At 38.3% G+C, this 17,247-nt stretch overlaps 1 protein-coding gene across 4 annotated transcripts in view; it reads right to left on the bottom strand.

The window, feature by feature from the left end:
• The window catches only part of Npas3 (neuronal PAS domain protein 3), an 830,624-nt gene that overhangs the window by 56,891 nt on the left and 756,486 nt on the right, over positions 1-17,247 (bottom strand). For all 4 annotated transcript variants that reach the window (XM_034636760.2, XM_027929571.3, XM_034636764.2 and 1 more), the window contains one exon: positions 8,433-8,551. In XM_034636760.2, the coding sequence (XP_034492651.1) occupies positions 8,433-8,551 (119 nt within the window). The remainder of the gene's footprint in view (positions 1-8,432; positions 8,552-17,247) is intronic.

Raw genomic sequence — 17,247 nt, 5'->3', positions numbered from 1 at the left:
GTTCTGATCAGATCCTTTAGTCACAGCAGCAAAAAAGCTGGCTAAAACAAGTAGTGCTTACATAGCATGCACAAGGTCTTGGATTTGGTTCCCCGTCAGCATCACAAAAAAACATACAAATGAATGGGGTGAGGGAGAAAAAGAAAGGAAAGAGGGAGGGTCCTAAAATGTTAATCTCTAATAAAAACTTTTGAAAGATAATTTAGAAAGAAAATGGTGAGATTGATATGAAGTCATGAAGAATAAGTGAAGCTGATATGACAGCCTCCTGTTTCCTGAAAGGAATCCTCAACTGAACGCGAAAGGGAATACTGCTGATCTGGTACTTTCAATTATAAGTCATTGATAAAAATTCACAATATCCTTGTAGGTGGGATGGAGAAAATGGAGTCAGATCATGGTACAGTTATTTGAATTCATAGCTATTTCAATGGTCACATCTAAAAGACACTGATGTCAGCTTGCAGGATCTCTAGCAGTATGGAGCTTCTGTCAACATCCTGCCCCCACCCCAACACATCATTTGTACCTCAGAAGAAGAGAAATCATGCAATTCAATTAAACCAAAATTTATTGAGTGGCAACTATATGCAGCAGATTGTGCTAGGTCCTGGGGGGAGAAAGCAGAATAAGAAAGTCCCCAGTATCTAATGGTATTACTGAAAAGAAGAAGGCATTTGAAGTCAAGATCTAGATAACTCTCTCAGCCATGCCATTTACTGTATTTGTGACTTTAGAACAGTCAATTCACATTTCTGTACTTCGATTTTACTTAACTTCAAAATTGGGAAAATAGAGATAATTTCCAGAAATAATTATTGTGATCTACATATGAAATTATATGAAAGTACTTTACAAAATGGAGAGAAGATGGAGCTTCTGTCATCTCACTTGATCTGTAGGAAGTCTTTGGGTCATATACTATTAATAGCTTCATTTTATAAATAATACTACTGAGGTACAGAGAGTGTAAGTAGCACCTAAAGATGCTATTTTAGCACAGGGGAGAAGGAATAGTTTTATTTACATGTATAAGGGGAAATGAAAAAAGAAGCAATATTTGATAGTTAGAATTTTTTCAGGTGGCAAAAAGACATTTTAGGAAAAGAAAATAGCATTGTCAAAACCAGAGCCATGTGAATAGGCAATCGTATTTCAAGAAAAGTGATTGGATGGATATGATTAGAACACTTTGGTAAGAGTTCCAGGAAAGAGTGTTGCAGATGGTGGTAGGAAAGTTAAGCAGGAGTCAGATTCTAAAACATGTTGGCACTGTGATCCATTGATGACCCATTAACGACATAGCAGTGGAGAAGCGAATGATCTCTGAGACTTCAGGAAGATACTTAAGGGAGTAGTTCATAGGATAGAATGGAGAAGTAAAGTGTCTTGGAAAGTAATTTGGAAATTTCCCACAATAGCTCTGGAAAAACGCATTAAGCTGGAAGAATGAAAACAGAAGCAGGTGGATTCAAGCCATCTTGGCAATGCATTAACAGGGGTAAGTAAGCAAGAGGGAAAGATGGGCTTCTTAGTATTGTGGACTTCATTGAAGAATTAAACCAAGAACTAAAATTCCAAATGACTGAAATAGTAAGCAGTAATTCCCTGCTAGTCTGCTATGGTGTTGAGATTGTTACTATACACATTCAATCAAGACCAAGTTTGCATATAAAGAGGTTTCAACTTTTAAATTTAGCTGGTTGTGATTTTGACATTGGAAATTCTAGTGATGTGCACCTAAGTGAACAGGAAGGAGGGATCGGGTGCCACTGAAAAGAACTGTCTTGACGATAGATATAATTTTAAAATATTAGCTATACTATTTCTAACAAATATTTTCTGATAAAACCATTTTAGAAGATTATCCTTATCTGTATGAGGAGATCAAAATGCAAATCTTAGTTTTGTATTTCTGCAGTGTAGGAGTTGTATTTTGCCACAGGACTTCAATATGTATTAACACTAGATGGATAAATGAGACGAAGAAATGAGGTGGAAGGAAAAGGCTATTGTATCTGTGAAGATGTATTAACTTAGTTTCTTAGTAAGTACTGAAGATGACATATTAAATAGGATTTTGTAATTTGAGATCAATGGATAAACTTTAAGGATTCAAGAACCTACAGATGCAAAATAAATTTACCTTGGTAGGGTCTCTGTAGATTTCATCAAATCTTTAAAGGGATCTGTGACATTCCAAATAAAACAAATCACGATTAAGATTATGTGTGTACCTCACCCCACAGAACAGATACAATTATGAATTTTAAAAATGAACTTGAGTAGTCTCCAATTTAAAAGACACCCTTGTTTGTGCTTAGAGAAGGCAAAAGAATTTCCTTTGGCTCATTTGCCCCTTTGAGTTTATTGGTTTTGTTACTTCATGTCTAGATATAGCTATTCTTAAAACTGAGGCTTATCAGCAATCCTAATAAACCAGTGAACCTACCAATTATTTTTATGATTCTTTATATCATAAGGAGGCCGGATAGAATTTCAGAAGTCATTTAGTTCAACACTTAGCTACAGGCAAATCCATATCTGAATCATCCCAGATGGGGGACTGTTTATTTTGAAGAATCCTGAGTTCCCTCATCCTCCCTTAGTAATCTGAGCATGTGTCAGAACAGGAACTCCCAGCATTTGCTGATTTTCCCTGTGCAAAGAGTTCAGAGACATTCTCAGCACTATGTAAAACACGACAGAGATTTTTCTCTCTCTTTGTCTGTTTCTCAGTCTAGGCTGCTGTACTATGTCATCAGAGTCAGGACATTAGAATGTGTGGGGATAAATATTCCAGAAATGATAGTGGTGCTGGTGGGCATTTAAGAGTAGATTAGGAAACTGCAAGTCCCACACCAAAGGAAACTATCCTCCAAAGACAGGAGCTAAGGAGGCGACCCAATTAGTCTCCGCTTCTATAATTTCCCTGATTGCGTATCTACTTGTACCCCATGTGCTACACCTAGTGAGTTCGCCCAGCCATAGACCTAATCAGGAAGGCAGAATAGAGATGGGAGGCAATTTAAATGGGAGCTGTGTTAGGCTAAGATATGTACCCAACAATGAGACCCAAACAACAGGGAAGCCCCTAAGGCATAAGCAGTGGCTGGACCAGATAACATGCTACCGTGGATTTCAAAGCAAATGAGGACAGAAACAACCCAATGTCAGCTCATAGTTAGGAAACTTCATTAGAGAGGGCAACTTTCCTGAGGACTGGGGTGTAGCAAACTAAGCCTCAACAGTTGACACTCTGTAGTAGATGGAGACTGGCATTTCTCTGGCTAAGAGTCTTAGTTATGTGGTACAGGTTGAGTATCCCTTATCTGAAGTGCTTGGGATCAGAAGTGTTTCAAATTACAGTCCCTCTGCCCCCAGATTTTGGAATATTTGTATATCCATAAGGAGATATCTTGGAGATGGGAACCGAGTTTAAACATGAAATTCATTTATATTTCTTAGACACCTTATACACAGCCTGAAGGCAGTTATATATGATATATATATTTTTAAATTTTTTATTGTTGGTTGTTCAAAACATTACAAATTTCTTGATATATCATATTTCACACTTTGATTCAAGTGGGTTATGAACTCCCATTTTTACCCCATATACAGATTGCAGAATTACATCAGTTACACATCCATTGATTTACATATTGCCATACTAGTGTCTGTTGTGTTCTGCTGCCTTTCCTATCCTCTACTATCCCCCCTCCCCTCCCCTCCCCTCTTCTCTCTCTACCCCCTCTACTGTCATTCATTTCTCCCCCTTGTATTATTTTTCCCTTTCCCCTCACTTCCTCTTGTATGTTCTTTTGTATAACCCTGAGGGTCTCCTTCCATTTCCATGCAATTTCCCCTTCTCTCTCCCTTTCCCTCCCACCTCTCATCCCTGTTTAATGTTAATCTTCTTCTCCTGCTCTTCTTCCCTACTCTGTTCTTAGTTACTCTCCTTATATCAAAGAAGACATTAGGCATTTGTTTTTTAGGGATTGGCTAGCTTCACTTAGCATAATCTGCTCTAATGCCATCCATTTCCCTGCAAATTCTATGATTTTGTCATTTTTTAATGCAGAATAATACTCCATTGTGTATAAATGCCACATTTTTTTTAATCCATTCGTCTATTGAAGGGCATCTAGGTTGGTTCCACAGTCTTGCTATTGTGAATTGTGCTGATATTTTTAGTGCATTTGTGTTTTGACTACAACCTGTCACATGGGGTCAGGTGTGGAATTTTCTACTTGTACCATTATGATAGTGTTAAAAAGTTTCAGACTTTGGAGCATTTCAGATTTTCAGCTTAGGGATGTTCAGCCTTTGTGGGAGCAGGTATGAGTCCCAGGAAGGAAGGTAAATCCTTGGGGGCCATTGTAATCAACAAGTGTGGCTATATCAGTGCAATGGGATTTAGTGAGCCACAAGGGGAAGATTTTAATCAGGCAAGAAGTTTTTCTTTTCAAAATTTAAATTCAATAATTTTTCAAATGCTGATGTCCATCTCATCCTAAGCCCATCTTTGGACTTAATTAAGCAGTGAAGAGAGGGGTTAAAATGCTAGAACCTAATGGCATGGATTCAATCTTGGCACCACGGCTCATGATTGTCATCCCAGCAACTTAGGTAGTTGAGGCAGGAGGATTGCAAGTTGGAGGATAGCCTCAGCAACTTATCAACCTGTGTCAAAATAAAAACAAAAAGAGCTGGAGGTGAAGCTCAGTGGTAGTGCCATTGGGTTCAATCCCCAGTATTGCAAAAAATCAATCAATCAATATTGCATGAATTCAATTTTGACTCCTCACTAGCTACCTAAAAGTTATGAACATGGGAAAGCATTTTGCCTATTAAGGCCTCAGTTTCACTATATGGAAAATGAGAAAAACAATGCACAAAGGAGGCTTTCAAATAATAATGTTCTGTGGATTAAAAAAATAAATATAAAATGGTTGGCACAGTATCTGACACAGGGTCAATGCTCAGTAAGTGGTATTTTTGTTTCTGTGATTACTGTCAGTGCTAACAGCAACGGATAAAATGATGGAGAACTTTCTAAAGGTTCATGTACCAAAATCACAGGAGAAAATGGAGAGAAGTATAGTGACCTGCAATGAGCTAGGCTTACCATCTTGGATCTTTAAGGGAAAAAGAGAGATGCACACAATAGTAATAAATTAGGGTGAATATTGGGACAGAGAAATTATCTTCACTGTTTCTTTTTATTTGTGTTTATTGTGTGGTGGCGGGATGATTACCAGGTTTATTGGAATGTTTTATAAGCTGCTAGATTTACTTACTGAGAATGAACAGATAAGTAGGGATGTTATTCAGTTGTGTATGTCATGGGTTCTCATCAGTTTTTCTACCAAATTTCAGACAAGGTTAATTAATGAGAGATGTTTGTTCACTGAGAAGGAGGAGGGGACAAGTCATATCTGTTGGGTGATTCATCTTATTGGGGGACAGTGGATGAATCAATTCTTGTAGCAGCCGTTCTGGGGAGGGGAATAAGGCACTAGGTGAGGGCTTTCATGGTATCTTGGGAAAGACTTTTGAATAGGGTATGGTAGAGGAGTATGGGTACTTTAACATTATATGATTTGATGGGTTCTGGAATACCTCCCAAATCTTTTCCAATACTGTTTGTTCAAGGTTGTGCATTTTAATATTTTATTTCTTTAAGGCCACCTTTATAGCAAGATATCTTTAATCCTAAACTCAAATTGCTTCAGAAACATTTTTATTCCATTTGTTTCTTCCCTTCTTACTCACTACTCATAGGTGATATGTTAGCTATGTAGAGAGGCCTTCTGTGACCCTCCTATCTAAAGTGGTCTCTGGCCCCTACCAGCCACTCCTTCACATTACTTGACTTCACTCCACATAGTAGTGTAGCCTAGTTGTTAAGTACATGGGGTGTGGATTGAGACTCCCCAAATTCAAGTTCTGTCTTCTTTAATCTGTCTTCTTTAATGTGGCTCCTAAAACCTGGGATGCAAAGAATGCCTCATTCTAGCATAAATATGCTAATCATCCTCCCTAGCATTAGTTTCTTAATCTGTGAAGTGGAACCAATAAAATCATTTTCCTCTAGGACTGTTGTGATGCTTAATATCTATAAACTATATCATGCCCAACATATTGTCAGGCCCTAGAGCTCACCTGTTGTTACTTTGGTATTCATTATTCTTTGAGATCACCTTCTTTATTAATTGATTTATTATAGTCCATCTCCCCCAATAGAATGTAAGGGGGAAACATTTTTCCATATTTTTATTGAAGCATTATAGTTGTACATAATTGTGGGATTTGTAAGAGGAAAACTGTTTATGAAAGCAAAAACATTATTCTTCAATGCTGGATTTTTAGGATCTGGAACAAGTCCCATAGTGGGAATTAAATGAATCTTTGCTGAATGAATGAAGTATCAGTCTCTAAGATCTTCATTTGTCTGATCAGGTCTAGCAGCAAAATCAACTTTGCTGAGATGCCCATATGGCAATTCAAACACAAAATACTTGGTCTCTTTCGTAGACCCAAACTGTTTCTTCATATTACTTCTTTATCCACATAGCCTTTTTTTTTGGGGGGGGGGGTACCAAGGATTGAACCCAGGTGTATTTAAACACCGAGCCACACCTCCAGCCCTATTCTATACTTTATTTAGAGACAGGGTCTCAATAATTTGTTTAGGGCCTTGCTAAGTTGCTGAGGCTGGCTTTGAACTCGAGATCCTCCTGCCTTAGCCTCTTGAGACCCTGAAATTACAGATATGTAATTTGCACCTGACCAGTTCTACTCTTGCAGACCAAAAAATCTGAAGAGATTTGAGATTTCTAGCTTGTAGTATAAACAGAATTTTTAAAATTACATTATCTAATGATATTAAATTATACTAACTATTGCATTTTAAAACCTGCTCCTCCTATGATATACCCCCACAAACCAGTAAAACCCAGAAAAGGTGAAGAAACAATGCTGAGAGACAGAAAAGTAAGAGTTGAAAGAAAATATTATGGCTCCTAAAATCTGGGATGCAAAGAATGCATCGTTCTAGCATAAAAGTAACAATAATCTCCATATCTGTAGTCTGTTTATAGAATCCTAAATTCGCTAATGCTACACAGTTAACAACTAATAAATGCATAGTGTTCAGCAAGGCAGGGAAATACAAAGTGGTCCTAAGGATGAGGTCTGTTTTCTTTCCCCCAATACATTGCTTTGCAGCCAGCCTCCATAGGGTGAACTGCAGCAGGCAGCAGGCGCAGGTGGAACTGCCCTGGCTGCCTTTTTGCTTCACACCCTGGAAAGGTCAAGGTTGCACCACATGTGCCTTTCAGACTGTAGGACAGCTCAGCTAAAGGTCGTCCTTGGAAGGGCCTGCTTTCCCACCTCCTTTCTTTCTTTCTTCTTTTTTTCTGAAGAATTAATGTCAAAGAAAGTGCATGACTCTGACTTTATACAGCTGCTAGTCTCCTGATGACTTATATGAATGTTTCAATGCCTGATGTTAACAGCTGTTTTTACCCTTGACAATGCTATGGTCACCCTAAAGAAATGAGTTATCAGGAGTTCTAAAGTCCCAAACTGGGGAAGGTCATGCTGGCCACATCAATGATACATTCAGCTTCTGTTTGCCATCCTACAGACAATAAATATTGCTTGAGATTGGTTAATGTGCTGTAAAATTGATCAGATTCAGGTTGCCAAAGGCATTTCATAGGTCTTAATTTATGTTGCTATAGTAACTGGAATGTTGGAATTTCTTGAGATTAGAGGGCTTTTATATCTTTAACCTTAAAATGATAATAACGTAGATTATGACTCCAGACTTGGTCTCTGCTTGTGAGGAACATATACCCTGTATGTCGTGTATTCTGTGTATGCTAACGTATGACTGATGTTCAATTACTGTAATTTCAGAATGAAGGTTTGTAACACACAACCTGATTTTCCTATCTAGGTGTACAGATATCAGCAGCCAAGATGCTCCTAAACTGAACAGTCTTTCCCTAAAGAGAAAGGGAGAATTAGAAGGGGAAAGTGAGAGAAGTAGAACTTTCATAAGCAACAGTTCTAGAATACTCCTTTTAAGGACTGATATGAATTTGGGTCACCTTCTCCATCAAAGTGAATTTCTTGCAGGTGCTGAAGCACTTGGCGTGTTATTAACCAGCGTTTTAAGAAAAGACACGACCCTGGGGCATTTAGAGCATCAGCAATGTCTGAAGTGATAAGGAGGTATAAAGTGATAAGGAGGTATAAAGAAGCCCTACTCTGAGACAGGAAAGATGACTTGGAACCCTATGGGCTGGTCAAGGTCACATGTGTTAATTATACAGACCCAAGGCATCTGGAAAACTCAATGCAAATTAGCTCAGATTGGTCTGAAACAGAAATGTCTCCCCTCTCCGAACCCAGCTTACCTTATATCCTGACGATTTGATGTGCACGCCACGTTTGGTCAGAGTAGATTTCATTCGGATGAAAAAGGAACGCTCAAGGGTGTTGTCAGTGGTTAGCAGGCTGGGGCTGGTGGACTCCACTGAGGAATACAAAAATATATACACACGTGATTTAGAGCTCTCCACAGCCCTTCACAGCTACTGCTCAGGTGCAATCCTTGAGTTCACTAAAAATAAATGACTGATGGGTGCTAAGAGTGTAGTAATCAATTTACCTCATTTAGAGAATGTTTACTTTGCAGAAAATAAAAAAGAAAAATTAATGTGTCTAAAGTAGCTTCTTTCCTGTTTCTAGCTAGAGATTTTTTTCAAGTCTTTTAACTTGCAGCAGCTCCTTAAGTGGGTTCCAATGGTAAGTAATTGTAGCTCACTTTGAGACTCAGTTGAGTCCTGTGCAGAGAGGACAGTCAGGAAAAAGAAGGGTCCTGTAGATTTATGGGGTCAACCAAGGTACAGGCTGAGATGCTTCTGCTGAGGGGTCAGAACCAGAAAGCCTCCCAGATTGGAGAGCCACATCCTGACCAATGTCCTTGCCCTCCTGAGTTGGTTGTCTTCATTGTGGGGACAAGAAGCCCAAGGTCTTCTCAACTGACTCCAGACAGAGGGATGAGAATGGGATGTACCAAGGACAGAAATAAAAACTACTCATGATATCAACTTCTCATTCCTGTCACAATGGCATCTTGCCCCTGGCCCTTACCCATATAGGCAGGGGTCTCTTTTTTCACTTCTCTGCTTCTGATATGAGAAAATAGATTTCTTCTCTTAAACAAAATACTTAATTGTTCCTTTCATATGTTTTTAGAGTAAGTAGAAAATTTGTAGACTTATGAAACTTAAAAGTGGTAGCTTAAAATCTTGCTGATCTAAGCACACCTTCATGCAAAAGGATCAGAAGGCAGCATAAATCTGTTTTCTTAAAAATAAGCTTCTAAGGTATTTTATGAATTTAGGTCTCTTTCTGCAAATAAAATAATTGCGGGGGAGGGGGGGTTAAAGCTTAAAAAATACTCAAATTCTATCTTCTTAAATATTAAAGTTTTTCTTATTCAAAAGGAAAAAATGATGTAGAACAACAATGAAGGTTTCTTTTAAGTAGCCCTATGCTAACACTAATTTTCTCTGGAATGGAGGTAAAGAAATACAGTTAATAAAGAGATTTAAGAATTAAGTATATGTAAAGATAGCTATTAAAATAGATAAAATGGCAAAACAAGCTTTTAAATTTTAGATTATGAAATGTAATTCATATATTTCTAAGAGTACATAATGTTTGTTTGTCATATTAAACTTGATGCTCAGATGAAGAAATAAGAGCTACTCTAATAACAGAAACCTTGCTATTTGTGGTCTGGGGCTTTTCTTGTATCATTCTTAATAAGACTCTATATTCCTACATTTGTGGCATTTCTATTCTGGGACGATGGGACCATTGACAAGCATTCCTTTCTTATGTGTCTCAAGATTTTCTTTTTCTTTCTTTCTTTTTCTTTTTCTTTCTTTTTTTTTTTTAGAGAGCATGGATCTGATGTCATTTTAAATGTACAGCTTTTTATCACTCGAGGGAAAAGCAGAGCCATGTTATATTTAGTACTTTCATTTCTTCTGATTAAATATGAATTACTATGAAATTTTTCTCATCATCTAACACGCCATAATACGCCAACAGCTTTTTAATACACTATATAAGCACAAACTTCTGCTCTAAGAGTTTAATTTGCCCCTCTAATCCAATCACATCAACCTTATTTCTCTTATCAGAGATTCCCATTTTGAATTAAATGAGCTCATTAGTTTTAATCAAAAGCAGAGAGATCAAAACTTAAACGTAAATGCTTTAGATCAGAACTGTCAGTCAGCCGTGCAGTTCTATTTTACTAAAACACAAGATCAGAGACCCTTAGAACCAATTTTTTCTCGTAAGGGATGCCGAGAGCTTGAAGATGCTATATCCTTTTTTTTTTTTTTTTTTCCTCCCAAGGACAGATTATACATTTAAGGTTAGACTTAATTTATAGCAGTTTTTTCATCCTGGTGGAAATGGAAAAGTATGCCAATCTACTGTTGTCCCTTTCACATTTATTGGCACTGGTCCTCAGAGACTTGAACTAACGTGAAGCCATCAGAATCCCCACCACAAACAGCGTTCAAAATTCAGTTCTGTTCAGCAAGATCGTGTTTGCAATAGCTGAGGACAAATGAAACTTCCCAGAGAAGTGAAATATGTTTTAGGGCCAGGGTCCTGGAGACCCTGACCTAGTCAGGAAGGAATTGTCTATAACTGTAGAAGGGAGGGTAATTCAGACATCATGAGAAATCACTACTGTTTTCAGAAAACATTGTATAGGAGAGACCACCACAGGGGTACCTCCAGCTGGATGAAGACATAAGATTTGCAAGAGCCGTGGAGCCAAACACTGCCTCCTGCCCCAGCGGAGGCGGGAGTACAGCACCCCACATGCGGTGCAATGATAATTGCCTAAACATGCAGGGCAGCGTTAATTACACCGGGGACAACTGGTGTGCAAGGAATGCTAAGGTCAGGTTTTGCCCCAGTGAAGCTGAGATTTATAATCTAAACTAATCTTCAAACTTTAAGAGCAGGGGTGGGTGAGTTGAGTCAGTGAGAGGGAGACAGGCAAGCTAGAAAATAGCCTGATTTCTGATGATGATTTCCACTTTAATTCTTCATGATTTCTAGTTCTGAGGACAAAGGCAGAAGTAACCTGCCATACCATTCCTTTCAAAGGGACATGTGATGAACTCATTCACAGTGCATACACACACAACCATGCCATGCTTCCACAGGGGCTGGTAAATGTACTTGGTTTATTCCAACTGTGACCATGGTGTCTCTGCACATGACAGGCAAGAGCAGATGCTTCAGGAAAGATGCTTTCTGACGATCTCAGGTGAGAGGTAATGTAATGAAAGTTCTGTTGGGAGAGAGTCAAGGCAGCATAGCCATGGTGGCCACACCAGAGTGTGATGCTGAATAGAGAAGGGGCATGTGAGGAAGAGACAAAGAGAGGACAGAGTAGTGACAGAAGTCTCCCTGGGACCCATCCTCTCTAGAGACAGAGGCACCAGTTTATGTCTGAGATGCATTTTAGAGTGCTTTCTAGATATGAAATTGTTTTTTGTCAACTTTTAGAGAGTGGCCATGAAACCCACATGCTCTGATAAAGAAATTTGGAATTCAGAGAAGTTTTATCTGCTGCCCAAGACCCAGGAGACATCTGTAGTAAAGCTGGATTAAGTGGTCAAAGCTCAGTCATGCCTAGTTTCAACCTATGAATTATAAAATAGGAGCTGGAAAACAAAAGTGAGACCCATGCAACTAAAAGCTAAATAAAGAAATATAAAGTACTCTCTTTTGTTGAATCTCCAGGGGCTCAACTTTTTAATAAATCTAAATCACCTCAGTTCTTGAAATGTCAGTTTTTGCATAGTTTATAAAATTTATAAAGAATTTATAGCAAAAGGGGTAATAATTTTTATGTTGGCAAATGCCATCAACCATCATGTGAAATCATTACCTGTGTCATTCCACATCTGTTTGTGAATCTGTAACTGGTGGTGTAGTTGCTGTTCTCATTACTATTAGGTAGGGGCAGGAAGAGGTATAAGAGGTGGAAGGAGGAGGTAGATGACTGAGAACCATCTAGTTCTTTCTAGGCTGAAACTAGGTCCGGGGCCATTCTGAACACTGTCAACTCTCTTTCGGGTCTCTCCAAGAGCATGAGGCCAAAGCAGAAAAAGGACCTTTCTTTTTAGTACACTCCAAATGTTTTCAGTGTAGTTCTAGAATCAGAACCCTCAAACTGTCAACAAATCCTGAGTGTGCAGGAGAGAAAAAAAAGATTTTTTTTTTTTTTTTTTTTGTAGAGGATGACCAGCATGCATTTATTTTATTTATTTATTTTTATATGGTGCTAAGGATCAAACCTAGATTCTCACACATGCTAGGCAAGTGGTCTACCACTGAGCTACAGCCCCAGAGGCGCTCCCCTCCAATTTTTTTGTAGTACTGGGGATTGATCCCAGAGGCATCCTATCCCACATCTCATATCATCTCATATCCTTCCTATTTTTTATTTTGAGAGAGGGGCTCACTAAATTGCCCAGGCTGGCCTTGAACTTGTGATTCTCTTGCCTCAGCTTCCTGAGTCACTGGGATTATAAGCATGCACCACTACACCTCACAGGAAGAAAAAAATTAAATTTTAAGAAATGCTCCCCCTTAATAGTGAGTAAAATATTTTTCTTTTTAAAGGAGAAATGGAGTTGGGATAAGTCCTTAAGATATGAAGTTAAATATAGTCATCTCTAAGTATTCATAAGGAATTGGTTCCAGAACCCCCACAGATACCCAGATTCTTAGATGCTCAAGTTCCTTATGGAAAATGGTGTAGCATTTGCATATAATCTACGTGTATTATCCTGTATACTTATAGTACTAGAAAATGTAAGCACTACATAAAGATTTTATCAACTGTATTGTTTAGGGAATAATGACAAGAAAAAAGTATGCACATGTTCATACAGACACAATTTATTTTTAATATTTTTGATCAGCAGTTGGTTGAATCTGCAGATGCAGAACCCATGCATATGAAGGGTTGACTGTATATTCTTGTTCCCACTTTATTGTCTAAACAAATCTTTCAAATCTTTTTGAGATGTTCTGTGCACACAGGACAATCCAAAGTGCAAACACCCAAATTGACTTTCTGCGACAAAGGTGATACTGTTGCATTTTGCAATTATTTTGATAAAGCCAAGTTGTTTCACTGGCAAACGTAGTTAGGTTTGTTAGAAGCTGATACATTTTAGGAATTTAAAATGAATATGTGTCCACTGAAATTTGATGAAGTTGTTGTTTTTCTTACACAAGTTTTCCTTATAGTTGAGGGGAATGCCCCTCTGTAGTCACTTTGAATTGGGGCTGCTCATATGATTTGCTTCAGCCAAAGGAATAGGAGCAAAAGTCACATGTCATTTTTAGGTGGAATTTTCAAGAGCCAGTCATGATGTGCCACTTTCTTTTTCCTGCTGCCCCATGACTTAACATTTTAGGTTGTGACTGTTCCACCAATCTGAGTCTGAGAAGACACTGAGGAACAGAACCCCTTGCCAACCCTCAAAGAAATAAATCTTTGTTATAATTTTGGGATTTTTTTTTATTGCTGCATAACCTAGCCCATACTGACTAATACAAATATTAAATATTTGTTAAACTATTTAAAAAGTCAGTATGTGGCCCAAGATCTTCCATACATTCAATGATAGAGCATGAATATGAAAAATGTTCAAATGACCAAAGAATGTTGACAATATACTGTTCCTATAGTCATTTATATGCTTCTTTTATCTCCATTTAATCTCATGTTAGATATGTGAGGGGGCAGGACTGATACAAGTCTAACTATGGTCTCCTATAGCACCTAGTATGGTTTACTGTATGAATATATTATAGATACATACTATATTTCCTAAACAATACAGTGTAACAATTATATATTACATATGCACATACATAAAATTTTTGAGTGTATATCATATATCCATTTATATGGCGAGGGATACATATTCAATATATGTTCAATACATAATATTCTCTAAACATTAACTATTATAAGATCTTCTCAATCTAGTTTCCCAATAGCAGACCAAATATGGTAAAAATAAATCCTTTCTCACAGAACTGTTCCAGTGGATTTTATGTTTATCCAGCACATATCTGATTTTAAAAATGCCACAAATGCTCCAGAAGTCTTCCTTCCAAAAGATGAAACTATTTCCTCTCTTCTCAAGTGAGTGTGGGCTAGACATGGTGACTTCGTTCAAATAAATAGCACATGGTGGAATTGACAGTGTACAGTCCAAACTAGTCATTCTCTCCTTGCATTCTCTGTGGTCATTCATTCTGATGGAAGCCAGCTGCCATGTTGTGACAATACTCAAGCAGCCCTGGGGAGGGCCAATGTAGCAAGGTACTGAGGCTTCCTGCTAACAGTCATATTACTGAACTTAGAAGAGAACCATTCAGCCCCAGTTTAGCCCTTCAATGACTATAACCTGGCTGCCATCTTGATTGCTACCCTACAACAGACCCTGAGCCAGAACTAGCCAGATAAGCCACTCTTTGCTTTCTGATCAACAGAAAGATACCTGTTTAAGATACCTTTGTTCTTTTTAAGTTATTAATATTTGGGATAATTTATTATATATTAGTAAATGACTAACATAACAACTATCTATAACTTTTTCTGGAAAAATCATAGCCTTGTTTTGATTGAGAACCATATAAGTAGGTAAAGTTTGTGAGTTTGACCCAGTGGGTCAGTATCTGGCAAATACACATGTGTAAGGAAAATAAAAACAGTACTGATTTTTTATAAGCAGGGTCTGTATTTCTAAATCCTCTATTTTTTTTTCAATAGGTTGTTTGCAAAAGGTGCTATCCACAGTGTCACCTACAAGATTGTGAGAGAGGAAAAGCAGGGATGATGACTTGTCTTTGTTGTATCTCTTTCTTGCTCCTCCCTAGGCTTCCTCATCCTCCCCAAGTGTTTAGGATTGTGTCTAATGTAAGTCACATCAGTTACACATGTTGAAATAAAGTAACATTAAGATGCTTTCTTCTAAGACAGATTATCCACTTTACCCCGGCCACTCTCTCACATAAACAATATCTTCTTCCACGAGTTTTTTTTTTCTTTTTTTGAGGGGAGGGGGTCATTATGTCTTCTTCTTGTGTTCATGTTGAAGGAAGTGTTTTCTGCAAACTGTTCTGAGAGCCATGGGCCAGTGGGTGTGGTAGTTAAAAGAAGATAGGCTCCATCTTCCCCTGAACTAGAGAATGCTTTGTTCTCTGTCTTTGGAGAATTGATTTGCATCCCACTGGCCTGTCTTCTACCACGTGAGGGCAACTCTGAAGCGGGTAACGGCCCTTAGGATACCAGAGTGGGATCTGTGGCCACTGGTGGCACAGTAGTGCCTCCCATTTTCTGTGCTCACGAGTTATGCCATCCTTACACACAATGCAGTTGCAACTGTGCTGCTCTGCCTCAGCAGCCAGACTGCCTCAGCTCCAAGCTCGCTCTGGGGTGGGACCAAAAAGCCCGATTTATTTAATCTCATTAGAGCTGATTCCTGTTCCCACCCAGTCATGAGTCTTCAGCTTTGTTTAGAAACCTGTGAATCATTAACTGAAAATCCAGAGCATAGCTGTGAAAATAATTGTGGTTCAATAATGATGTAATAAACGTTTTTTAAAGTGCATTAAAAATAATCTGTCAAAAAGAAAAAAGAGGAAAAATAATAATAGTCTGCCACCCATGCCACTTGTCAGGATAAACTCCCTGGCCTTGTGTGGCCTGTCTTTGATGAGAATCATAATGCGTAAGGTTGCCTTTCAGGTTTCCAGCTCCTGGCAGGGGTTACTACTTGGTGTGGCTGTCCCCCGAGGGAGAGGAGAGCATTCAGTGGCTGCCTGCTGCTCCCGCAGTTGGTGTTTGGATGATACCACTCTGGGGAAATATACACAGTGTCAGAGTCAAGCTGCTACCAGTGGGTGTTTCTATACACAACTACTAAGCAACAAGAAAGTTCAAGGGGAAAAACCTGAATATTGTAAAGATCGCCTTAGAGAGTACATGATATCCAGTATGACCCATTCTGTGCAGGCTGTGCACTCCCAAGGATGTGCCATATGAATACTGTAAGCAAATATTTTAAATCTTATTGGAAACTCCCTATAAATGTTGCCACTTGAGGGATCTATTCTGGAAGAAAAATATAGCATGTCCTCCTGGGATGCAGCGTGGATTCCATTACGAATATTGTGTACGGGATCCAGTGTGGCAATGCTTTTATCACGACTATAAAGTGGTTACGAGCCAATTCTTCATATAAAACATACTCAATAACATTGAGGTTTTCTTCCCCTTTTCTGGTTCTTTCTTTTATTTCCTTCCTTCCTTTTCTTTCCTTTCTCTTTCCTTTCTTTATGACAAACATGATGTCAGACAAAGGGCATTCGGACTTGGTCTTCGTAGTACAATACAAAAATAATACATAAACACCTTTGTGAAGGCAGCTCAAAACCCCATGTTTTCTATTAAAAAGTCATGTTCAATCTTCACTGTTGATAGAACTGAATAGCTAACACAGAGAACATTGTATATCAGAAAGGTCAATAGTTATTATGAGCTACAAATATATTTTTTTCCATCCTTCAGGCTGTTTAGCGCATATCACAGCATGAGCAGCTGTCTCCTTTAATGCTTTTAAAATTAGAATCCCAAAGAAGAAGAAAAAATTATGGTTGCAGTGATTGCTCTTTGCTTTTGTAAGTTTACTTTAATATACTATTTTATATACATGAATCTTCCATGCAGACTATCCATGGGGCAGTAACTGGTCGCCAGTATCCAGTTGAACTGCCATGTTTGTTTTCTTAGCATTCTGGCCAGATCTCCATGTCAGGCACAGATGTTGTCCCCATACTATATTTAAAAACCGAGTTATATAGAGGAATCTGGTTACAGAGGCAGTTGCAAATGCACACATATGCATTCTGCCTTTCCCTTGCTTTAAAGCTCTATTAGGAATGAGAACAATACCATGTGATGAGAACACAGCTATACAGTGCCGAGTGAAAAATCAGGCAGTGAATCAAACCACTATTAAGCACAGTCTCACTCTCCATGTGCAGGCATGTGGTCTGAGAGAGCACTTTTTAATTTTTTTTTTAAAGGTTGATCTTCTG

The sequence above is a fragment of the Marmota flaviventris genome, chromosome 2, assembly GCF_047511675.1.
Source record: "Marmota flaviventris isolate mMarFla1 chromosome 2, mMarFla1.hap1, whole genome shotgun sequence".
NCBI classification, from domain to species: domain Eukaryota; kingdom Metazoa; phylum Chordata; class Mammalia; order Rodentia; family Sciuridae; genus Marmota; species Marmota flaviventris.
The sequence above is the reverse complement of the archived record's forward strand: the minus strand, read 5'-3'. Positions and strand labels throughout refer to the sequence as shown.